We start from the raw sequence: 26,973 nt of genomic DNA, 5'->3' as shown, positions 1-26,973 counted from the left end.
TGCCTTTGGCCAGCTGGTACACCAACTCCTCTCAAAAACAATCTAAAAATATAATGAGACACAGACATACTCCAGAAAAATATTAAAAAGTTATAATATCAGGTTTGTCATGGCTGATGAAACATCCATTCCAGTTAAGTCACTCCACCAATGAAAGGATAAGATAATGAAAACAGTTGCAGTAAAATGCTAGACGTCACAATAGATCACTGAGAAAAGAAAAAGACAGGAAAATCTCAGTAACAGTTAACCTCAAAGACTGAATTAATCATTGCCAATTATTAGAAAACAATATTGGAAACCTGGTGAGTAGCTTAAACAAAAATGTGCTATGCTGAAATTAGGGCTTTGTTTTAATCCTTGGTTTAAATGCTAAGACTGATGGGGCATTGCATATTTTGGCATGTAGATTACTTCAGAGTTTTTGTGAAACCTAAAGTAGCTATATGTTAATTCAAAAATTTTAATATGACCTGAATCTTGTGATCACAGTGCAAGCTGTAAAACAGGGCTTTTCAAGTTCAATTCTAGGGCTCCCCCTGTGGCTGCAAGTTTTCTTTCAACCATGTTTTTTCTTTTAACTGGGCTCCTCCATTAATTAAACAAGCATTTTTCCCAGTTTCTTTGTTTTTGTTTTTTTTGTGTTAATGCAAAAATTATGAACTGGTTATGCTGGATCATTACTGGATGAAGTAAGCACTTGTATGTATACTAGACAGGGTTGATGTCAAACTTTTCATTTTGTTGTTTAATGTTTTGTCGTTTTTAAATGTTCGTGTTATTTAAGCTATTATTTGCTAATAAGTACACAAATGAATATCACTCTGATAGCTGCTTCCCTTTAGCATTCAGTGCCATTCACACTTGTATCTGCTCTGCTCATCATTGATTGTCAGTATTCAGATACAATTAACAGAGAAAGCTCATCGTGAGTGGAGTTAAACATTTAAAACAATGGAAAAAAATCATAATTTCTCACACTACTGCACTTTTCTGAATGCAGATAAAAATGAGATCAATTAAAAGCGAGATGACTGACCTATTGTCCTCAAGGACTGAACTTGAAAAACCTTTATCTGAGGTATAAACATTAATAAGTGTTAGAAGGTAAAGACAGTGTTGTATTCTTCAATGATACGTGTAAATGATATTCATGATACTCAGCTGAATCTTTTTCCATTCTGGAATACATAGAATACAAGTAATCATTAAAATTCCACATTGTATGAGTAACAATAATTGTTTCTTTAGTCCTTTTGGGAAATGATCAGCCTGCTTTGCATATAGGTCTTAAAAAAATCAAATAAATCCAGCCATCCATCCTTCCAATACTGTAAATAAAGTCTTTGTAAATACCAATATTTACAATCAGTATATCTGCTTCAAATCCAGTAAGCGGACAGTAATTCCAGCTAGACTGACCTCTGAGTTGTCCTGCACTCCCACAAAGTGAATAGTATAGGTGGTGGTGCAGGAGGACAGGGGTTACGAGGGAGTTGTCTTACATTAAAAGTAAAAGTAATAAGTGACCAAACCATCACTTAGAATTACGACAAGACATGGAGTCATTGTTTATGAACATTACTTTGTTGAATCAGTTTGCTGACCAACTTGTGAACATTTAAAGAAAAGATAAACATCCCTTAGTGAGTAATTTTGAAATTTTTACTTTTTAAACGTAAAATGGACATTTCACTTCAGACTCATTTTTTGATGGCCATCTTAACCATTGTTGCCAGATATGATATTCTAGTCAAGTGATTAAATAATTGTTTTCTCAAGTTTGTTAAAACATCACTACAAGTTTCACACCATTCATAAGCTAAAAACCAGAAGTAACACAAAAATCAGCAAGTATTACTATTAGACTAACAATTTTACTGCATAATATACCAATTAAACAGTGCCTTTTCTAAAATGAGGGATTAGCTTTTGTATGTCCTTTTTACTGAATACTTATAATGCAATATTCTTCTGTATTGTCATGCAAGAGATTTTAATTTACAAAAATTTAGAATTCCAAGTAATTTGTGATGACCTACTATTTGAATTTGCACAGTTCTGTCAATTATGAGAGGAGCACATATTTTGTGTCATTCTTCGCCAGTTTCAGATTGGCATAAACCTACACTAACTCATAAGGAACGGCAGGTGACTAGAAAGTTTTGCAGGTTTTTTGAGAAGATGAATAACAGAATGTATTTCTAAATGCGAAAGGGTTTTCACATAGCTTAACATTCTTAGTCCTGCATAATCAGGTTTAAACTTGTTGCAGACCAAATCCTATCTTTTCCGCATCGTTGCAGAGCATTAAGAAAACCTAGATCAGTACAATTCAGGGCTTGCTTGCGACCAAACTCACTCAAGTCCAATCACCAAACTAACATATTTGTCCTTGGAATACCTACAGGAAAATCCACACCGACTCAGAGAGGATGTGCTAAATCCTCACAGACAGATACTTGAGCCCAGGATTCTAGGATAGACATTAGTCCTCCAGATTTAAAACAATAAAAATGTTTCAGTAATTTCTTAGTGGGCCTTTCACTACTTTAACCAAGTATACGGTGTATTTTAACAGTATTTAAGCCTGATACAGTATATTAAGAAATTTCTCATTTGAAAAAAATAAAGATTGACAAGAAAGAATAATTTCAGAATGATAATATGCAAAGTCATTAAGCAATTCTCAATCCTTATGATTATGCATACAAATAAACTGGCACATTTTGGTATAAGTTAAGAAATTGTCAATACAATACAATATTACCATTACATAATAAGGAAAAGACAAATACCAAATGTTACCCTCATACAGTGTTCACTGTATAGCCAAAGAAAGTAAAAAATCCCCAAACAAAATGTAAAAAAACACTTTGTAGAATTACGATTAAGTATACTGTAAATGAATATCTAGCTCCATAAGTTGAAAAAAAGTGTTTTTGGTTTGAGATATGTCAGACCACTGCTGAGCTTACTTCTTCATTTTGTATTGAGTTGTTAGCTGCTTTGTGTACTGGTAATCTTGAGAATTTTGTTTATCTGTTTAGCTTTTTGCTTGGCACAGTTACATTTATGTACAATGTATTTATATGACTACTTAGTCTTCTCCAGTTTTAGCATTTAAATAAAGCATTTCTTTACCACTTTTCACATCTTTTAAATCTGTGAATGGCATAACTCAGACACCTTGGAAGGTTTCCCTCTCCTAATATCCATCTATGCTAAACCCGTTTAAATCCAGTTCAATGTCTAGAGTGAATCCCAGCCCCACTTGGCACAAAGTCATTAGATGTACTGAGTACATTGAAATAATGACAAAACAAATTCACAAACTGAATGCCGAGTCCTCAGGAATGTTATATTATTCTTTTTTAATACACATTTGTTGATCTTTTTTTCTGGTTTTGGATCTTACATTTTTGTTACTTTCATAATACAACTTCAGCATATGTTACAGAGAATGCCACTGAATGATACTTGTTCATGTGCAATGATGAAAAATATAAGTAAAGATCAGGTTTCAGCACTTCTACCTTAAAGACAAGTCTTTTTGGAAAAGTGTGCACAGGCAGATCTCCAATATATTGAAGTATCTTCTATGAATGTTTAGTATATATACCCACAACTGTTATTAGATGATTGGCCTCTTACTCCAAGCCAAAAGGTAAAACATTTGTTCATTCAATTTTCAAAGGGATGACTTGCTTATCCACTATTTCACACACCGTTTCCTGTTTGACGCTCCTCTGTTGGCTGTCTGAGACAAGGCTGGAGTCAGGGGTCTTAATTTGTCCCCGACACTTTATAACTACCTTTTGAAATACCTTACGCATTTCACTGCTCCGCAAAGCATAGATCAGAGGGTTCACCGAGCAGTTTACTAGGCAAAGCATGCTGAAAAATGCAAACACGCTTTTTTGGCCTGTGTTGACGTGGCCAATCACATCAATGATCATAATGGTCAACACAGGAGACCAGCAGAAGGCCAAGATTGTCAAAATTAAACCAAACGTCTTAGCCAGCTTTATATCCATTCTCAGTCGAGCTTGTCCAGTCCGACCTTGAGACAGATGCCTGTTCATATACATAGTGTGCTTGTGGGCCTTGCAAAGAATATGACTATATGCATAGATTATCAAAACCAGTTGAACCACTGCAAATGTTACCCAGCATGCCAGATATTTTTTATCAACATATGGAAATAGTTCAGAACCTGCTGTCTGGAGATATTCACAATTCCATCCTGTAAGAGGAAGGAAAGATATCAGTAAGTTGACTATCCACAGGACAAGCAAGCACACTAAAGCTCTTTTTCTGGTAATTATGTGTTTATATTCAGTAGGTTTCTGAATACAAATGTAACGATCATATGCCGTAAGAAGCAGGCTGCCCACAGAGGTGGTGAAAGCCATTGTAACTCCTCCCAGTTTAAACAGAAACAATCCTACTGGGTCCTTCTTCTTGAACATGTGAAAATCCACAAAAGAGAAGGTAAAGAAAATGCTGGCGAAAATATCAGCTGTGGCCAGACTGCTGATGAAAAGGTAAGATGGTTTTCTCCTTAGATTTGGGGAAATTAAGATTAGAAATAGAACAGTCAGATTTTCTATAACATTCAGAGGCCCAACAATAAGGCAAAAGGTTGCTACAGCTATTCTTTGTGAATCTGTGAGAATCATATATTCTGTCAGGTTCAGACATTTTGCACTGTTACTGGAGGAGCTGGACATCTGAGCTGGCTTGCTGTTGTAGAATTCAGTGGAGAGCAAATCTGGAAAGTCAGGATGATTCTGTTGGATGTGCGCAGGTGTTTCTTGGAAAGAAATACGTTTCTTTTTTCCACAGCCAGATCCTTTTCTGTCAAAGAAAGACCATTATTTAGTTAAAACCACCTACAAAGTCCCCACAGTAACACAATTTACAAAAACATTTGTAAGACCTTACAGTCTCACTAATGGTTTTAGTCTATGCTTTGAATCAGAAATATTTTCTGTATTGTTCTTCATAGTTAATGTCATCACAAAATATTGTATTAACTTACAAAGCCCCATGCTCTTATGCTCTGTCCATAGGCAAGTAAGAATGGTGCTTTTTGACCTGTGTCTTAGAAAATCATAATGGCAAGATGATTTTTTGCTCCTTTTCAAAGAGAGGGAGGTACATCCATCCTGCCAACCATTTCTAGATCTGCTTAACTTAGATTTAAGGTTGTGTGGTGGTCTATCCTACTCACATTAATTAATTTCTCCAAACCTGTTTACACCAATATAGGGTCACAGTAGGCTGCAAACTATCCCAGCAACACTTGGTGGAGTAATTCAAAAGCTAACATTCAATTGAGGATAAAACTCTGGTAAATATTAAGAAGTGAAGAACAACAGTAAGCAGGAGGATTTGATAGCAGAAGATCAACCGGAAACTGAGCGCAGACAAGGTCGGGAAAAGCTCTCCAATCATACCTTATGGAATAAACTTAAACTGTCCAAGGGGTTATAAAAACAATGGACCTACAAGAAGTGCCTTTTGGTCAGTAAATTAAGAAGTAAGAAGTGAGAGCATTCAGTGACAATAAGCTATCATTTGCAACAGAGGTTGATTACTATTATTATTTCTTATTCTAGTACCTATGTTTATCTTTATTTATATATACTAGGGGGCTTCGCTCGCCCACCCCCGGGTTTGGTTTACCAGTGTCACACACGTGTACATAGGAGGCAGCTGAAGGGCTTAGAGATGAATGATAATACGTCTGCCCGGGGGGGCGGGGTGCACTGATGCTCTTTCTGAGTTCCCTGCAGGCCTTTCCCAGGAAATCCCACCAGGAGCCACTGCCTCGACTCGGGACACATCACTTCCGGCCCCGGGCCCGAGGACGACATCACTTCCGGTCCCGACCCCGAGGACGACATCACTTCCTCCAAACTTCCTATAAAGCCTCACACCCTTTTCCCTGGAAGTCAGTTCTGTTTTGGACTCTGTCTTGTAAACTTGACTCAACAACGAATCATTGACTTTTGCAGCCAGGATACTGAATTATATGGGTGGCTGCCCCAAACCTTGCCATGTCTCTTGTCTCTTCTTCTCACACCAGATATACAATTTAAACAGATTGTTATTTTCATGTGAATTGTTACATATGCATTATTTTCACCTTTACTTTAAAACTTTTGTAAAAACAATATTTGTCCTTTATTTCCTGCCCCTAGTGTTGTTAAATCTGTTTCTCGCCGGACGTATAACGCTGCTGGCGTTGTGAAGGAGAGGGGGGCTGAACGCACGCTAAGGAGATGCGGTCAGATCAGCTGCTGTCTTTCTGCTGCTGCTGGCGAGCTGCGTATTCTGCTTGTCGCGCTTTGCCTCAATCATTTAAAAGCCTGTACAACAGCTGTCCTTTTGCTACTTCACATCTGTGCTGCTCGGGTTGTGAGGAGGGTCGGGGAGGTGGGCTGAACGCACACTAAGGAGATGCGCTCAGATCATCTGCTGGCTGGCGCAGCTGCTGCTGGCGAGCTGTGTGTTCTGCTTGTCACTTGTTATTGTCTTAAGAGCTGGGAGCACATGAAGTGTGTCTGCCAAAAGCATTCCAACAACTGCTAGGTTAGATGTCCGTGAACTTGTTTTAAATTGTAAGTAGGGCGTGATGTGCAAAAGTCACCGTCTCACAGGTTTTGCTTCCTAAAGTTGAAATGTCTAGTCTAGCGTGTCGTTAAAGTGTCTCTCCAAGATGATCAGGTCTTGTTCACTTTGCTCAACCTCACCTCTGCCACGGATGCGCACTACACTCCTGCCCCTTCACGTCTCTATCGCTCACGTTGTGAAGGTGAGGAGCAGAACGCACGCTAAGGAGATGCGGACGGATCAGCTGCTGATGCAGAGGTGCGTGTTCTGCTTGTTGCGCTGCGTGTCGATCATTTAAAAGCCTGTACAGAAGCTGTCCTTCTGTCTCACTGCCTTTGTCTCGCATGACGATAAAGTGTCTCTCGCGGGACGTCAAGTTGTCTTCCGAGAATATTACGTCTCCTTGGTCTCCCTGCCAGGATTTTTTTATAATATATATATATTTATATATATGTACTCTTTGCATTTATTTGACAGTAAACTATTTCAACCATTCTATGATCTGCTCCTCACAAACGGAGGGCACCGTGTCGGATGTTAGGAGATTGCTGGCCAACCACAAGCGTTACCTGATAGGTAACCACCCATACAATCAGATTGTGACACAGACTACGAATGTCATGAATATATATATATATTGTCACACACGTGCACATGGGAGGCAGCTAAAGGGCTTGAGTGAAAGCAGTTCTGAGGCATGCCGGGATGTGGCAGAGTGAACTGACTCTTTTTCTCCCTTTCCTGTAGACCATCCATGGGAGATTCCACCTGGCTCTCTTGATGTCACTTCCGGGACCGAGCCAATGGAAGGAGACCTTACTGGCTCCGGCCCCTGTGATGTCACGTCTGGGCTCAAACCAATGGTTGAAGAACATGGGCCCGATCCTTATGACCTCACTTCCTGTCTTCCCCTTTAAAAGCCTGCCCCTTTTCCCTATTCCCGCAGTCTTGTTTTGGACTCTGTTGTGAGCACATCAGTGCTATATTTCAAAAGAAAGCAACTTTGCAGCCAGGAGAACAAATTATATGGTTGGCTGACCCAAACCTTTATATGATTATGTCTCATTTTTGTCACAATATATATATATATATATATATATATATATATATATATATATATATATATATATATATACACATATATATATACATTATATATATATATATATATATATATATATATATATATATATATATATATATATATATATATATATATATATATATACATTATATATATATATATATATATATACATTATATATATATATATATATATATATATATATATATATATATATATATATATATACAGTGATCCCTCGCTATATCGCGCTTCGCCTTTCGCGGCTTCACTCCATCGCGGATTTTATATGTAAGCATATTTAAATATATATCGCGGATTTTTCGCTGCTTCGCGGGTTTCTGCGGACAATAGGTCTTTTAATTTCTGGTACATGCTTCCTCAGTTGGTTTGCCCAGTTGATTTCATACAAGGGACGCTGTTGGCAGATGGCTGAGAAGCTATCCAGCTTACTTTCTCTCTCCCTCTCTCTCTCTCTCTCTCTCTCTTGCGCTGACGTAGGGGGGTGTGAGCAGGGGGGCTGTGTGCAGCTGCTTCCTGAAGGACATGCTGAACGGAGCTTCGCATACTTAAAAGCTCAAAGGGCACGTATTGATTTTTTTTTTGATTGCTTGCTTTGCACTCCTTTGAAAAGGAAGATATGTTTGCATTCTTTTAATTGTGAGACAGAACTGTCATCTCTGTCTTGTCATGGAGCACAGTTTAAACTTTTGAAAAAGAGACAAATGTTTGTTTGCAGTGTTTGAATAACGTTCCTGTCTCTCTACAACCTCCTGTGTTTCTGCGCAAATCTGTGACCCAAGCATGACATTCTAAAAATAACCATATAAACATATGGTTTCTACTTCGCGGATTTTCCTATTTCGCGGGTGGCTCTGGAACGCAACCCCCGCGATGGAGGAGGGATTACTGTATATATATATGTCACACGACATGTGTGAATCGGAGGCAGCTAAAGGGCTTGAGTAATTCTAATACTATATCAGATCAGGGGGCAGAAGGATGTACTGACTGTCTTCCTCAGTTTCTTGCACATCATTCCCGGGGAAATCCCACATCACTTCCAGTTCCGACCCCGATGACGTCACTTCCTCTACAGGCCTTTAAAGCCGCCAGCTTACCTCCCGTCTGGCAGTTCTGATTTGGACTTGATCTTGTGAACTTTTGCAGCCAGGTTATAATATACGGATGGTTGCCCCAAACCTGTATGATGTCTGGAGTGGTTGACTTATCACTATATATATATACATATATATATATATATATATATATATATATATATATATATATATATATATATATATATTGTCACACACGTGCGCATGTGAGGCAGCTAAAGGGCTTGAGTGACGGCAGTTCTGAAACAGGCCGGGAGGTGGCAGAGTGCACTGACTCTTTTTCTCTCCTCCCTGTAGACCAGGGGTCCCCAACCTCCGGTCCGTGGCCCACTGCCGGGCCGCAGCCGTCTGACAGCCGGGCCGATGGAGAACTACCGGCAACGGAGACTCACTCAGACTTTTCAGAACGCTTGGCGGGCGGGGCTTTACAGCGGCGCAGAGAGAGGAGAGAGACCGAGGTGAGAGAGTATTACAATAAAGTACAGTAATCCCTCGCTATATCGCGCTTCGCCTTTCGCGGCTTCACTCTATCGCGGATTTTATATGCAAGCATATTTAAATATATATTGTGGATTTTTTGCTGGTTCGCGGATTTCTGCGGACAATGGGTCTTTCAATTTCTGGTACATGCTTCCTCAGTTGGTTTGCCTAGTTGATTTCATACAAGGGACGCTATTGGCAGATGGCTGAGAAGCTACCCAACTTACTTTTCTCTCTCTCTCTTGCGCTGACTTTCTCTGATCCTGACGTAGGGGGATTGAGCAGGGGGGCTGTTCGCACACCTAGACGATACTCGTCTAAAAATGCTGAAAGATTATCTTCACGTTGCTACCTTCTGTGCAGCTGCTTCCTGAAGCGACATGTTGCACGGTGCTTCGCATACTTAAAAGCTCGAAGGGCACGTATTGATTTTTGTTTGTTTTTCTCTGTCTCTCTCTCTCTCTCTTTCTCTGCTCCTGATGGAGGGGGTGTGAGCTGCCGCCTTCAACAGCTTTGTGCCGCGGTGCTTCGCATACTTAAAAGCCAAACAGCCCTATTGATTTGTTTGCTTTCCTCTGTCTTTCTGACAGTCTCTGCTCCTGACGCGCACTCCTTTGAAGAGGAAGATATGTTTGCATTCTTTTAATTGTGAGACGGAACTGTCATCTCTGTCTTGTCATGGAGCACAGTTTAAACTTTTGAAAAAAAGACAAATGTTTGTTTGCAGTGTTTGAATAACGTTCCTGTCTCTCTACAACCTCCTGTGTTTCTGCGCAAATCTGTGACCCAAGCATGACAATATAAAAATAACCATATAAACATATGGTTTCTACTTCGTGGATTTTCTTATTTCGCGGGTGGCTCTGGAACGCAACCCCCGCAATGGAATAGGGATTACTGTACTGTATTTTGATGGTCCCGACAGTTTCCTCATATCACACGAGTCTATAGAAATCTCGTTACTATGAAGTACATTCGGCAGATTTACATTTACACTTTCATTACAACGAAGTGACTTTGAAATGCTTGAATGAATCATCCGCAGAGCAGTTAGATCTATGGTCGCAGCTCAGATGTGCACATTTGCACAACGATCCCCAAACAGAAACATTGTAAAAAAAAAATCTTTCTTCAAACTTTCCTCGTACAGTTTTTTTTTTTTTTTTTTTTTTTGCTGTTTTTGTTTTCTGTGGTTTTCAGTGATATCCTTTGCTTATTGCTTGTCAACATCTGAAAAACATCCACTGGAATTTAACTCATTGTCACCCTCTTATAGAAACAGGAGACACGAAAAAACTATAACAGTGTTAATGTTTGTGATGTGCAATGCATATCTCTTTGTTATATGCAAAAAAAGAAGAAAAATCTCGGGTTGCAAACATATGCAAACTGCTTAATAACTTAATAGAAATGTAATGTAAATTGTGTATAAAACTGCCCTATGAACCCACCCTGAATCCTCAGAATCCCGCCCCCAAACCCCCACCCCCAACCAGTCCCTGGAAAAATTTGCTTCTAGTAAAGTGGTCCTTGTTGTCAAAAAGTTTGGGGACCACTGCTGTAGACCATTCCTGGGAGATCCCATCTACCTCTCTTGACGTCACCTCCGGGACCGAACCAATGGAAGGAGACCTTACTGGCTCCGGCCCCTGTAATGTCACGTCTGGGCTCGAACCAATGGCTAACGAATATGGGCCCGATCCTTATGACCTCACTTCCTATCTTCCCCTTTAAAAGCCTTCCCCTTTTCCCCTTTCCCCTGTTTGTCAGTCTTGTTTTAGAATAAGTTGTGTGCACATCAGTGCTGTCATTGAATAAGAAAACAACTTTGCAGCCAGGATACTAGAATATATGGGTGGCTGCCCCAAACCTTTTTCTGTGTATGTCTCAGTTTTGTGACAATATATATATATATAAATTTAAAAAGTCCATAACCAAGAGTCAGTCCTATCAATTGTCAATCTTTAAACACAAAGTGTAAAGTCAGTTAAACTGGGACATCTAAACAACAATAACTAAACACACATCTACAAAGGTTTTTTCTTTGTTTATCCCCAAACTCATATGATGGCTGATCAGTGATGCTGGTTTTTACAACATTGGGCAGAAGGTCATTTTTCTTACTTAGCAGTACAACGATGGACTTTTCATTAATTTTATTGAATTGTGCATTCACTGAGAAATAATCTTATTATTGACAGAACATTTGAAGACTCATCAGTAACTGACTTTGTTTCAGTGACTAATATTCATAGAGTTAACAGTACTCTAATATTGTTCATGTGTAAATATGCAATCAGATCTGACAGTAAAACTGTTTGCCAATCTAAAACATAGATGTCAAGAGCTAATTCCATGTATATGTGTGTTCATTTATGTGTGTCTGTACATTTAACATTTTGCTGCTGTCACATGGTGAGTCTCTTACAGGGGCCAATTTTCAGTTAACTTGGGGTGACAGTTCAGTGACATAGCCAGCTTCCTAGATGAGGTGGGACTTTTTTCCAAAAAAACTTTTTTGTTTTCATTTCAATATATGTTAGATATTTCCCTGGCCTAAGGTATATTGTGAAAACGTTACAATAAACAGAAATACAAGATAGACCTATGGAAACTGTAGCTTTGTCTTTCAATCTGGTTCTTAAAACAGTCTCAGATTAATGTTAATGTCAAAGCAATTTGCAGCCAATGTTTTTCTTTATAACTTAGAGGTTGGGAGCATTCGCTGATAACGTGTTGCTGCTCCCAACACATAATAATAAAAAACCCAAGGTTTTTTTTATGTTTTTTTTAATAACTTAACTAACTAAACAATACACCTTGTAAAATAACTGTAAAATAGAACACAATATGATGATAATTATATTTAACTTCATTTGCCATATAAAATTTCTTGCATTTGGAATTTGTCACTTCTGTCATTTTCTCATTTTTGCACAAATGATGTTCCATGCTGTCCTGCCAGTCAATACTACCAGCTTAATTTAATTTAACCCAAGTCCAATATTCTTTCTGAATCGCAAGGGCTACACAACAAAATTTTATAGTAGCTGGCAAAGTCACAACAGTAGCCAGCTAATGTTAACTAGAAAAATGTTAGCAGATGATATATCATGTTTTTCTCTGCTCTTTGCAATCCATTGGAAGTGACGAATTAGATAATGTATTGCAGAACATGAAAGGTTGAGCTGGAAGCTCTGCCTTGTTTTCTTGATTTTCGTAACAGTTGTTCTATATTTTGGAATAATCACATTCTTTTTCTCGTGCTCCTTACCACCCCATTTTGAAAAACTACCAGTGGCTGCAAAGGTACTATGTGTAAATCAGCTGATTTACTCCAACTATGCATTTTTAATTTATGTATTTCTTATATTAATAATGAAATTATTAATAATGTAAAAGGGGGGCGGCACGGTGGCGCAGTGGGTAGTGCTGCTGCCTCGCAGTTGGGAGATTTGGGGACCTGGGTTCAATTCCCGGGTCCTCCCTGCGTGGAGTTTGCATGTTCTCCCCGTGTCTGTGTGGGTTTCCTCCGGGGGCTCCGGTTTCCTCCCACATTCCAAAGACATGCAGTTTAGGTGGATTGGCGATTCTAAATTGGCCCTAGTGTGTGCTTGGTGTGTGGGTGTGTTTGTGTGTGTCCTGCGGTGGGTTGGCATCCTGCCCAGGATTGTTTCCTGCCTTGTGCCCTGTGTTGGCTGGGATTGGCTCCAGCAGACCCCTGTGACCCTGTGTTTGGATTCAGCGGGTTGGAAAATGGATGGATGGAAATTGTAAAAGGTATTTTAAAACACTATGTGCTTACTTTGTTTTATTTTTTGGACTGCCCATAGCAGTTTGGGCTAGGTCAAATTCCTCTGAAGTAAGAGGGCGGAACAGTTGTTCACCAGAGTGTTTAGATAGATAGATAGATAGATAGATAGATAGATAGATAGATAGATAGATAGATAGATAGATAGATAGATAGATAGATAGATAGATAGATAGATAGATAGATAGATAGATAGATAGATAGATAGATACTTTATTAATCACAAGGGGGGGCTGCACTCTAGTGTTCTGTGGAAGGCAATACCCTGAATATGCTCTCTTCCTTGGTCCTTCCACTATAAAAGGCCCTGGCTGTATGCCACAACCCATGACAGGTGATGTCTATTGAACTAATTACAGGACTTATAAAAACAGTTGGCTGCAGCAGTGATTTGTGTGTGACATATAAAAAGGAGTGAATACTTATGAGATCAATTATTTTGTGTATTATATTTGTATTATTTTATATGAATTTGCAGAGATATGTTTTCATTTTGACATTAAATAGTCTTTTTCTGCTGATCAGTGTCAAAAAAGCCAAATGAAATACATTGTGATTAAATGTTGTGTAACAAACAAATGGGAAAAATTATAAGGCAGTGAACACTTACAGGTGTGGCTTGGGTAGATAGATAGATAGATAGATAGATAGATAGATAGATAGATAGATAGATAGATAGATAGATAGATAGATAGATAGATAGATAGATAGATAGATAGATAGATAGATAGATAGATAGATAGATAGATAGATAGATAGATAGATAGATAGATAGATAATTATATTAATGTAATTGGTGTTGTCAGTTTGTGTTAATCATATTAAGCTCTATTCAATGTATGAAATGTGTTATATACAATTATTACTATTATTTTTAAGAATAATGAAGAAAGAAAATAATGAAAAGACAATTTCAATTATAAAATAAATATTTATGTAAAATTTGTGATGTAATTTCACAGAGTCATACATGTAATAATGAGGAACAAATCTCTCTATTATAAAAAAAAATCCTGGAGAGAAACAGTAGGGAGTCGAGATGTGATCTTCATATTAAGATCACGGAAGACAGTTAAAAGACCCTCGAGGACCTTAAACATGAGACATTGTGCCAAGAGATTGACCCAGGACCGTCTCATGATGACGTAGAACATAAGATTCTTGCAAAACACGCCCTACTTGCAATCAATATCAAATAAGACAATAGGGCAGCAAAACATTCAGTTTTGTGAAGGATTTGAGCACACATAGTCCCAGGGTTTCAGCGCATATAAAGCGTATAAGGACAATAAATTATAAATGAAACATCAACGACTAAGCAAAGAAGAAAGCACTGCGGATATAAGAGACTCAAAAGCGTGGGAGAGAAAAAAGAGCAAAAAAGAAAAAATAATCTAGGTGCAAATTCAGAAAATAAGGAAAGTAATTATCAGCCCGTAACAAGTGGAATTGAAACAAAGCATGTCCAATCGGGCTTAGAATTAAAAGACAGCATAAAAGACAAAGTAGAACTTCATAAACACGTTCACAAACGTTGGCGCTATACACATGCAGAGCAGATTATGAAAGCAGTGTAATTCGAAAGGCTCAAAAAAAAAAAACGTTTGCGTGATACAAATGTGGAGAAAGTTAAAGAATATGAAAGTGGGAAAATTAGAAAGTATAAAAAAAAGAAAGTAAATATTGCAGTAGCACAAACAAATGGAAATTATTACTCGAAAAAGGGAAAATAATCACCACGGACCAGGTGTCATTGAAAAAAAAGCAGGACAAACTGAGGTCAGAAATAAAAGACAGAGTAGAAAACAAAGTAAATCTTCATAAAGAGGTTACAAAACAAAGAGGCCATACACACGCAGAGCAGGTTAAAGATAATGAAAACTGGAATTCAAAAGACTCAAAAAAAACCGTAGGCACGAAACACATGTAGAGCAAGATACAGCATATAAAAGCATAAAAAAACGACAGTGTCAAAACAAAGAAAGTAAACATCGCATTAGCGCAAACAAAGAGAAATTATTACTCGGAGAAATAACTTAAAGGCAAATAGAGATCGAATATATGGGCACAGGTGATATGTCAGAAGTATGTAAATATTGTAAGGCTTTGAAGTTTAAGTCAGAGAATTTCAAAAACGTGTTTTACCTCACATGCATTTATTGGTTACTTTGCAAAAAAAATTATTAACTGCCGATAATGTAGATTGCTTTGTCTGTGCTGAAATTCCAAACAGAGAAACCTATCCTGAATTATGGTACAAAGTCATTAAACACATGTCTCACGGACCTCATTTAAAAGATTCAGCATATTGGGACTTGAAAGATTCCAAATATTGTTTTTACATAAGTTCTGAAATAAAAGTGAAACTAATGAAATAGCAACAATTCAAAGAAAAAAAAATCTTGAAAGTGTGTATCCGGAAAACCAAACACGGGGGTTGGCGAGCGAAGCGAGCAGGAAGCAAAGCTCCCTAGTGCTTTATATGTAAAACTTAACATTCTCAAGCCCACTTAACCTAATACAGGGTTATGTAGGTTAGAACTGGGAAGCATTGGGTGCAAGGCATGACACAAACTTGAGCAGGGTTCCAGTCTATCACAGCAGCAACGTGTGTGAACGTCCACATGGGATAATTTCAAACTTTCAATTTACCTAACTTAATGGAGAGAACAGGCAAACTCCACACAGATAACATTCAGCTGTGGGATTCAAACCTGAGATGCTGGATCCCTGAGGCTGTAGTGCTACCCACCACACTTTCTTGAACAAGTTAAATAACTTGTTGTAATAAGATGGGGATTTGCAGGAAAAATATAATTCAACATTCAGATTCCTTTATCTACAGGCACACACACTAGTACATCAACTTGCATTTTACTTACTACTACTTTGCTACTACTTCTCAAATATAACTTACATGATGTATTTAATAGTTTCACACTATTTCTAGTCACATTAAACATCAACATATAAGCTATATTTACAATTTAACAGCCATCCTGTGGTTAGAGTGTAGAACTGTAATTGCAGTAGTTAAAACTTACTCGGTGTGCCAGTAGCCTTGTTTCACTCTGGGGTGTCACACATCTCTGTGTCTTCTTCTTACTGCTGCATAAAAGCCAACTAATTTAAGATATTGTTTAATTATATAAATAACTACATGCAAGAAAGAATTTCTGCTTAAGAACTTGATTGGCACAGCAACTCTCTGCCACAGGATTCACCAAGTCTGAGGTTTGAATACGTTGTATTTGTTCACTGATTGGTGTTCCGAATTCAGCCATTACCATAACTTTAGGGTCTAAAGACCAGATGCCTAGGATGCTTTCTTGTCCTGCCTACAATTTTATTTTACTTCACAGATATTTCATAAACACATAGATGAAATCAATGGAATGAAATCTAAATGAAGCATTTAGATTTTTCTATTTGTCAGACTGTGTGGTATCACTTTAGCACTCTGTTTTGCAACTCTATTTCTTCACCACATGATGGCATTCTGTGCTGCATGACTTCTCTTGCCTGTGTTTGAATATTCTACTAGTTTTGTGCCCAATACGTCTTCTGACTCTAAAACCAGTGGGCTTACTTTTAATTAACATTATGAAAATCTTTAAAACAAAAAGCAGGCTACACTATGAGGGCCTGATGGTGAACACATTATTACCAGTGAGGATAGAGTTGGAGATTAGCTACTTTGATAACAAATAGCACATCTTGTGAAGCACAGCTATACCACAAGGAAGTTAAGCAAATAACGTGTCTGAGAAAATGAAGCAATGTATAGCATTAATGTTGAAGTTTACCTTGTTTTGACACTTTCTGTGGTCTTCCTGTGGAGATGCCAAGATCAGCTATGAAGAAAAGATAAATACACGTAAAAGAAGATGAAAACCACCAAATGAAACATTTTTACCACCCAGAGTGAAGTAAACAACTTATCATAGTCATTGGTGAGATTCTGAAATGAAATACAGTAATCTATTTTTCAATATACCTTTTACAGACACTGTTCAGTTATATATGTCAGTTACAAGCAAGATGGACTGTCACTGCTTTACAGCAACTTATCATAGTCATAGGTGAGATTCTGAAATGAAATACAGTAATCTATTTTTCAATATGCTTTTTACAGACACTGTTCAGTTACAGTATATATAATATGTCAGTTACAAGCAAGATGGACTGTAACTGCTTTACAGCTTTATCCATTATATTTTATCAAGTTGCCAGAATCTATCCTGACAACAACAAATGCATGAGAAGAAACATCCCTGGACATGACATTGTCCCATCTCAAAGCACACTCACCAAGACTGGGCGAAATAAACTAACATACATAGATCTGGCAATCAAACTCAAACAAGGGGAGAATGTTTAAATTTAACATTGTCGGTGACAGAGCTAGGAATTAAACCCGTGTCCTTAGGACTGTGAGTCAGAAGCACCAGCCTCTGCACTATTCTATAAATATTCAATAATTCATTCATTTTTAGGAACCACTTATCCTAATACCGGGTCATGGAGGGTCTACCTCCTTAGAATTGAGCACAAGCCAGAAGACAGTCCTAGAGAGAGCAGTAGTCTATCAAGAGATGCCCCCTTTCCCACCTGGAAAATTCAGAGGTGCCAATCGGGTTAATCTGCATATATCTGGTATGAGAGAGGAAACTGGGATGAACAGATACTACTTTAGAATAGGGTAAACGTGCCATCACAAAACAGACAGCAATTAACCATTTTTGCATTTAAGCACAGGACTGTGGATCTGTGAGGCAGTCGTCTAATAATGTTCTGCTAAGTTTTATTTATACATACACAAAGATGTACCTTATTATTGTACCATAGCAAATGGAAAATATTCAATCAGACAGTTTTTTTTCTGTTTGTATGGTTTGTGGTTATTTTATTGTTGATATTAAAAACCTATACTCTCCATTTTTGATGCCAGAATGCATCACAATCACAAAATGTAGTGTCTCAGCCTGAGTGGACTTGATGGTGATGGGACAATGGTCTTGGGTCATTGTTCAGGCTCCATATTGCTCTTCTGAGGGACCCAAGGAAAAACTAGTGTATGAGGTCAAAGCTTAGGAGTCACTGAACAGCAAGTAGTGTGAGAAAATGTGACAGGTGTATGGATAGCCACAATAACACATACAAATACTGCAGTTTGTGAGATTATGAGAAAACACTTTTATTATGCATGGGCATCGGAGGACTCCTCCAAGGGCTTGGTAAAGGTATGCAGAAACATGCTGAGACGGGGTTGGAGGGGGAGGGGGGAAGGGCACCTAGCCCCGCACCTTCCAGTGGTTTCACCAAAAAGGACGAGCAGCCTAAAGAGAGGCATCTTCTTGGAAGGCTAGAGAAAGCCAAATGTGCTATGTCATGTTTCTGCTGGGTTGTTTCTCCTGGTTTGTATTTATTTTCTGTTTTTTACTGTTTTTTGTTATTGTCATTTATGACTTATTAATCTCTATGTTTTTCTATAATTTTGGTAGTGTTTGTTTATCATTATTCTTTTTTGTATCTTTTAATTTGCAGTCATTGTTTGCATTTTGTGGTTGGAACCACAGGCAGGTCCACCCTGATGTCACTGGCTATCATCTGGTTTTATACTAGGGACAAAGATGATCCCCAAAGTGGATCATTGAGAGTTGTTTGGAGATCATTCTTAAATCTTGTTCTCCCTTTGATTTTCTGAATTCTTGGTATTTTTGCCTTCTGTTTTTGGGATTTCAGTTTCTGGATTTCATTTTGAGACTTGGAGGACAGACGGGAAGCCATAATGAAAGGACTGCAGGAGTGGAGACACAACCCAGCCAGAAAGCCTTATAATCCTCGCCCTGGTTGGGATCAAGGAATAATGAATGGACTGGGTGAATATGGATACTGGGAGCAGTTCATTCCACCACATTGGAAGTTAGATCTGTTCCTCTAGGCTGATCGCATTTGGAACACCCACAGGGTTGCACAGGAATTGGAGTGCAGAAGAGCAGCCCAGTCGGGGTTCGAGCCCTCCCCTTTACATCATGCTGTCAGAGTCAGGAGGCAGCAGGCGAAACTCACAAGGAGGAGTGGAAGAAGTGGAAGACATTTATATAATGATATTGGGGTATTTGTGGCTGTGTGCTCTGAAAAAGAAGGTCAGCGAAAATAAAAATCTATTATTTTAAACCTGGAGTTGTGTTGTGTCTGAAGTTTGAAGCTCAATGGCACCCCCTTTTAGTTAAATCTCCTTGCAGTGCCTTTTTAGATGGTTCCTTTTTGTCTTTTACTATTTTATGTCCTTTTTTTTCAATAAATCCTTCATTTACTAAAGATACTTATTTTGTCATTGTCACTTCTAGCAAAAGGTTTTATGGTTACTCTCCTGATGAAGACATTTTTGTATGGGACATTACAAGTTGTTTGAAATTTGAAGCCAGTTTCCCCATTTTTGGTTCGTAACAGGCAGTAGTTGGAAACTGGCTGTCTGGGGTAAGGTCATATCATGACAGGCCTGTGAAGGTTCAGGCATGCTTGTGTTGTTTTGGAGGCCTCACGCTCCTCACACAGCAGCAGCGAATGTGCACTCTGCAATTTGGTTTCGCTGTCTGATGCAAGATCAGTTGCAGTGCATGTCTGTTGAGCGTAGTCACAATTACATCTAATATGTCATCACTTATGAACAAATTGAAATTCTATAAGGGAACATCTGTCTTATACATTTTTCTTGTGGTATCTTTGAAAATGTTCCGTACTCCTATTACATCACGTACATTGAGATGTGGGATTATAGTTTACTGACGGAGTGCTATTATCACCTAAGTATACTTCACTATCACTAGAAATGGAACCTATTGTACTACCACTGGCCATTTTTGAAGAACTGTCACTATTACAACATTGCAAATTACTTTCGTCTTCATGCACTTTACATTTCTGTAATGAATATGTGGCTCTCCTGTTGTTTCAAATGTTGTGTTAACAACCACCCTCCATCACTATTTCCTGTTTTCTAGAGATGTCTACACTTGGGAATGACTGTTTATATCTTTAGCTGTAAAGTCTTATCTCAGAGGTGTTCTGACATGGAGTCCCAAAGCACTGAAGTCCCAAAAACATCCAATAATGCCAACTAGAAGGGAACACCTCATTAAAAACCCCAGCTAGTCATAGAGTGTCACGTAGAATCTTTATAAATAAAAAGATCTATCAATACAAAAATGTTCTAGACAAAAAACAGTCTCCATGAAGCACAAAAAGGCAAAGAGGAGCTGCCTGAAAAATAAGGCAATCCACAGTGAACAAGTCCCAAAAACACAGTCCCACAATCAAAATCCTTAAAACAAGAGCAATAAAAATAATAATTAAAAAAAACAGAAAATCCAGTCCTAAACAGAAATACTCACAATATATAATATCAATACTGATCACAATAATCCCCATTTTGAACTGCCTGTTTCCATGGACTTCACAGGGCCAGAGGCAGTTCCTCATTGGAGGTTGGCAGGTGGCCCAACCTCTTGGGGTTCCACCCACAAGGAACATACTCACAATTAATGTGACAGTACATAATTATAAATATAACAGAAAATACAGAAAAATAAAACACATAACACCTCAGAAACAACGAAAACAACAATAAAATGCACGTGATATAACAAGGGGTGACAGTAAAGGGGTTAAAGAGAACTCCAGTCATCCAGTCTAAGTTTATTTTATTTATTTTGAAAAACAAAAGGCAAATATTTTTTCATACATATTGATTAATTGTGGGCCTCTCCTGGGACCTGAGCTGGAGTCCAGGATATTTAGTGCATAAATCTTGAATGACGTTTGCTAATTTTCTTTGATGCTGCTGCTACGATAGACTCCGGCCTGCCTCCATTACCCTAAACCTAAATTGATTACAGGAGCAAAACACCTCCAGTAAAGGCTCTTTCCTTAATAATCACATCTGAGTTCCTATCATTTACGTCACTTCATACATAAAAAAGAGCTAGAATAAACATATCTGAATACATATACCTGTACATATGTAATTATGAGGCTGAATACATATGTGAGTCAGCATAATTGGAAGACTCCTTGTTTTCTCTATGGATGCATGAACATGAGGCAGCTACTGAGGAACATGCAAGAATCGAGGTCCTTGCCCTTGAGAGGCTGAGGTGCAAAAACAGCAATTAAGTCGGAAGAGTGAGAGGCTGGCCTATTAAATTGCTTTAGGGAGCAGGGTTATTAAAAGATTTCCAAAGCGAGAAGAAAATGCAATTCCAGTGTTACCAATATGTGAAACAGAAAAGACATAAAATAGACTAGACAACGGAAAGACCATAAGAAAAAAATTCATTTTTGAAGAAATTTCCTCATACTTTGAATTGTAAAGTACAATTTTTATTTATTTTTTGTGTGATGCACTCACTATCATAGTTTATTCTTAATATTGTTTTATTTTTTCATTTATCCCATTCATCCAAGTTGACAAAAAATAAAACATACAATTATCCATTTTTTTAATTGGCTTATCCAGCTCAGGACTGTGCGGAGCCAGTGTCTCTTATGTTATTATTATTGTGTGCAAGGCAAGAATGAACACTGGGTGGGTTTTCAGTCCATCACAGGGTACACTCACATGCTGTCATTTACACTGGGCAAATGTAAACTTGATACTTAACCAAATGCACAATAATTATAAGCAATATGTTCTACCACTCAGTAGAATTCCAGTTGCTGCTGTTTCAGGCTGGACATCAATAGGTTGTTACAGGAAAACCAAAGGACACAGAATAAAATACTCACAGACAAAAAGAATGTGTGAACTACGCAAACCACAAGTGGTAACAAAAATTAATGCATGTTTCTATGAACAGAGTATTGTGAGATTATCCTTATGCTCCATGGTAGGATTAGCACATTTGCACTCGTGTCTCTTCAACCAGAGCATCTACATCATCTGCTGGTGTGTTGCAAAGTATAAAATAACATAGCATAAAATACTGAAGCACACTTAATCCAGTTCAGGGTGTTGCAGGACATTTAGCCTATCTTAGCAGCAACTAGCACAAGGCAGGAACCAGCATTACAAGGCACCAGTCCATCACAGGGCAAACGCATACACATACCCACATGGAGTTGATTTAGAATCTGCATTCCCTTTCAAAAATGAAATGTATTGCAATATACCCAAAAAATATGTGAACATATCTTTCAATTAGATTAGAGTAGATTAGATGGATTACATAAACTTTATTAATCCCAAGGGGAAATTCAGTTGTATAGAGCAGCAAAAACACAAAAAACGAGGATATAGACTTGCAGGACAGATAATGCGGCCAATCGATCAATTGGTAGGTAAATAAATAACAAAAATAGACTTGAGTACATCAGGTGGAAGCATTAACTTGCCTGATACAAGTGGCATAACAGACTCCCAGAGGTGCTTCTTAGCACACCGTGGTGGAATGAGCCTTTGGCTAAAACTGCCTCAAGAAAGCACCTCCTACAAGGGATGGAGGGGATTTTTCACAATGGTGTCCAATTTTGCCACCATCAGGGTTCGCCTAATGATGGAACTTTCCTAACAAGATTGTTCAGGCATTGTGCGTCTTTTGAGCTCAGGTTACTTCCCTGGGAGATTGCAGTGTAGAACTCCACACTGGCTACTATGGATTGGTAGAACATTTCCAGCAGCTTGCTACACACATCAAAAGACCTGAGTCTCCTTAGCATTTACAGTCTCCTCTGGCCTTGGTATGCAGCACCACTGTGTTGTCAGACCAGTCCAATTTGTTGTTCATGTGAATCCCCATGTACTTGTAACTCTGCACCACTACCACATCCTCCCCCTGAATGGTGACTGGTCTCAGTGGCTCCTTGGCATGCCCTAAATTCACCACCAGCTCTTTTGTTGCGTTGCATGTTGCTGTCCCTGCACAAGACAAAGTCCTCCACAACCTTCCCATACTCATTACATTATACTGTGTCAGAAATGGTGGAGTGTAATACTGGAGCACCTCATGGAACTCTCCTGTTTCTTTATACAACAGACCTCCAGCACAATAGCAGCAATTGTCATCTACAGAAATTTTCATATGATGGATAAGTCAAATTTAAATTTATGTAAGTAAATTTTAAAAAATATTAAAGGCATTGTGTTATTAGTGGTTAAGTGGCTTTGTCGGTCAATGAATCAATGTGGATCCCTTTCAAGAAACAGATCATGGTTTTGAATGGAACAGAGTCGTCTTCCATACACATACCAATGCCAGCATCACCTAAGTTGAGTGGCTTGTGATAGAGCTAGTTATGCCTCATTTCCTGTGATCTGCTAAGCTATGTGCTCTTAGCCAAACACTCAACACTAATGCCTGATTATGTTTGCTTTGGGGATGCTAGTTTTCTAACACCTTGTGAACCTGAATAGGATTAAGATGGTTTAACAATGAAAGGATGGATAATCTTTACAAATCTTTACAAAAGAAACATGGAAAAAATACCTGGCCACAGTTAATTGAATGTTTGCTGCAGGGTAAAAAATAGTGTTATACGATTTATCAATTATAATATAATTATTTATATTTAATTTTCAAAACTGCTTCATTTAAGTGGGAGCTTTAAAGCCTATCCCAGCAGCATTGAGTACAAGGCAGGAATCAGCACTGGAATCAGCTTAAGGTCTACTTATGCACACACCAGCATTCCCCATCTCACACAGACAAATTAAAACTACCAATTAAATCAACATGTATGTTTTTAAGGATGTAGAAGGAAAACCTGTAAAGAGGAGGCAGATTGGGAATACAAAGTAAACGTTTATTGTGAATATTGTAATCAGTCAAATGACAGGTGCTGTATAATACTGTGGTGTCTATAATGTAGAAGAAAGGAGTTCTCCATTCAGAAATTATATTTTTAAAATGTTACTCATTCCATGTAGTTTGCAGTGGTGGCCAAAACACAGTTTGAATCTCATGTTTTCTTGGAGAAGTTAAATATTAAATATTTAAACTCAACGTGGTCGAGAGGCAAACAATATGAAAAAGTCCATGTAAAAAAAAAAAAAATCATGTAACTCATGTTGCATAATCCACATGTCCGATATCCATTTGAATGGTCAAAACGTGTGCATTTTTTGCTAATTATCATTGAGAGTTACTTCCTGAAAAACCATAAGTGAATGTAAACAGGAAAGTCACGTCACTATTCCCACAATGCAATACATCTTAATTGAAGATCTACCTCACCCTCTCATTTGCTGCTGTAGAAACCAGTCTTAAATTCAAACACACAACATTGTGAGAATGATGACTTCCCTGTTTACATTCAATTGCAGTTTCTCAGGAAGTAACTGTTAACAATATTATTTTATGGACTTTTTCACATTGTTTGGCACTGTATAGCATTGGTCACCTATCAATCATAGTGAGTTTGAATATTGAATTATTCATTTGTTCACAAAAAATGTGATTAAAAATATTTCTGAGACACCACTACAACCTACATGGGGTAAGTAACATAAAAAATATATATTTTTGGGGTAAAAGTATTGCTTTAATACTCAATATTTTGACAATTGTTTGTAAAATTGTTATTTGAGATATTTGAAAGGTAGACATGTCTCTCTTGAAGTAATCTACTGTAATTTCCTCCCCTTTGTGTTTTGAAATATGATTATTGATGAGAATTTTTTGCTCTGGCCATCTGTGACAGGGAAGGGGGAGAATGGAATGGACCCCCTCAGTTCACCACTTAACTACCTGTATATTCTTTCTTTCTTTCTTGTTTGATTTAAACTAAATTTGTGCATCCTTTGAAACTGGAGAAATGCAAAGTGTGGTCTACATGGGCTCCTCTTTCTGCCATTTTGCTTCCAGAATAGAGGCCATCTCTTGGACTCTCTGCTTTATCCATGCAGACAGCATGCTAGATCAAGGCTGAACCAGAGATTAGTAAACCACCTTGTAGCTTATTATCAGGTTGTAATATTTTGCCAACGCTCATTGTACTCTGCAATTTTGGGCAAAATGGAAATCTTAATGTAATCAATGTAACAATAAATGTATAACTTTCTCTCTTGCCTATTATGGTACTCTATCTAGTTGCCTGGGGTAATCTCTCTATTTAAAAAAAAATCCTGGGAGGGAGAGACTAGGGAGACGAGACATGATCTTCACAGAAGACACTTAAAAGACCTGCGAGACAAAAGAGATTGACCCAGGATCGTGTCGCAGGGACGTAGAACATGAGATTCTTGCAAGACACTCCCTACTTACAACCAATATCAAATAAGACCACAGGCAGCAAAACACTCAGTCATGTAAAGGCTTTTAGCAGACACTGATCCAGGGCACTCAGCGCATATAAAGTGTATAAGGACAATAAGTTATAGATGAAACATCAATGAATAATCAAAGAAGAAAGAGCAGCACAGAGAAAAAAATGCAAAAAAGAAAAATCTATGTGAAAATTCAGAAAATAAGGAAAGTAATAATCAGCCTGGAACAAGTGGAACTGAAAAAAAGCAGGTCCAATCAGGCTCAGAAATAAAAGACAAAGTAGAACTTCATAAAGACGTTCAAAAATGTTGGCGCAATACACATACAGAGCAGGTTAGAGATTATGAAAGCAGTGGAATTCGAAAGGCTCAAAAATAAATGTTGGTGCGATACAAATGCAGAAAAAGTTAAAGAATATGAAAGCAGGAAAATTAGAAAGTATAAAAAAAAGATAGTAAAGATTGCAGTAGCACAAATAAACAGAAATTATTACAGTACTCGAAAAAAGGGAAAATAATCACAATGGACCAGGTGTAACTGAAAAAAAGCAGGACAAAGCGAGGTCAGAAATAAAAGACAAAGAGTAGAAAACAAAGTAAAATGTAATAAAAAGGTTAAAAAACAAGGGGGCCAAACATATGCAGAGCAGGTTAGAGATAATGAAAACATTGGAATTCAAAAGACTCAAAAAAAACGTAGGCACGAAATACTGTACATGCAGAGCAAGATACAGAATATGAAAACAGAAAAAAACGACAGTGTCAAAACAAAGAAAGTAAACATCGCATTAGCGCAAACAAAGAGAAATTATTACTTGGAGAAATAACAGAAAGGCGAATAGAGATCAAATATATGGACACAGGTGATATGTCAGAAGTATGTAAATATTGTAAGGCTTTGAAGTTTAAGTCAGAGACTTGTAGATCGTCTAATTTGTGTTGCCATCAGGGAAAAGTAGTGTTTATACACAATAAGGAGGAGTATCCACGAGAATTAAAAGATTGGATGTTTGGGGAAAGTAAAATCCACAAACACTACAGGCAAAATATCAGTCTACAATAATCTTTTCACATTCGCATCATTCAATGCTCAAAACGTAGATTTACACAAGAATGGAGCATACGCTATGAGAACCTGTGGTCCAGCAACAATTAAAGCAACGACAAGTTTAATTTCAAAGAAACCACATTTCGGTCAGGTGTATATTTATGATCATGGAGAAGCGATGCAACATAGAATCAAAAGAGTTAAACGATTGAACGTAATAGAAATTATACAGCCAATAATGGATACAAATCCATACGTCCAAAAGTATCACACTTTACACGAAATTTATCTGCAAAACATGGACAAAGAAGTTTTCTTGGATTTCTATATGAATCAGAAAGACCACGCACGCATATATAATAAACCAGCATGCGACGAATTTTCAGCGATAATAGTTTCAAAAGACGGAAATATCAAAAACAGAGTAGATATTTATGTTTATCCAAAAGCAAAACATAAATCAACATTTCTGTCTAATAATTCACCACATTCCGATCCTTTACTGTTTCCTTTGCTTTTCCCAGATGGAGAAACAGGATGGTCATA

The 26,973-nt window shown here is 37.8% G+C and overlaps 1 protein-coding gene across 3 annotated transcripts in view; it reads right to left on the bottom strand.

The window, feature by feature from the left end:
- Nucleotides 1-620: 620 nt before the first annotated feature.
- The window catches only part of cnr2 (cannabinoid receptor 2), a 437,724-nt gene continuing 411,371 nt past the window's right edge, over nucleotides 621-26,973 (bottom strand). For 2 of the 3 annotated variants that reach the window (XM_051918825.1, XM_028819150.2), the window contains exons 2-3: nucleotides 16,921-16,968; nucleotides 621-4,860 (exon numbers count right to left, since the gene is read on the bottom strand). In XM_051918825.1, the coding sequence (XP_051774785.1) occupies nucleotides 3,681-4,733 (1,053 nt within the window). In that variant the 5' untranslated portion in view covers nucleotides 4,734-4,860; nucleotides 16,921-16,968 and the 3' untranslated portion in view covers nucleotides 621-3,680. The remainder of the gene's footprint in view (nucleotides 4,861-16,920; nucleotides 16,969-26,973) is intronic. The other variant, XM_051918826.1, reaches the window with a different exon arrangement.

The sequence above is a fragment of the Erpetoichthys calabaricus genome, chromosome 14, assembly GCF_900747795.2.
Source record: "Erpetoichthys calabaricus chromosome 14, fErpCal1.3, whole genome shotgun sequence".
Lineage (NCBI taxonomy): Eukaryota > Metazoa > Chordata > Cladistia > Polypteriformes > Polypteridae > Erpetoichthys > Erpetoichthys calabaricus.
This window is presented reverse-complemented; position numbering and strand designations above follow the sequence as displayed.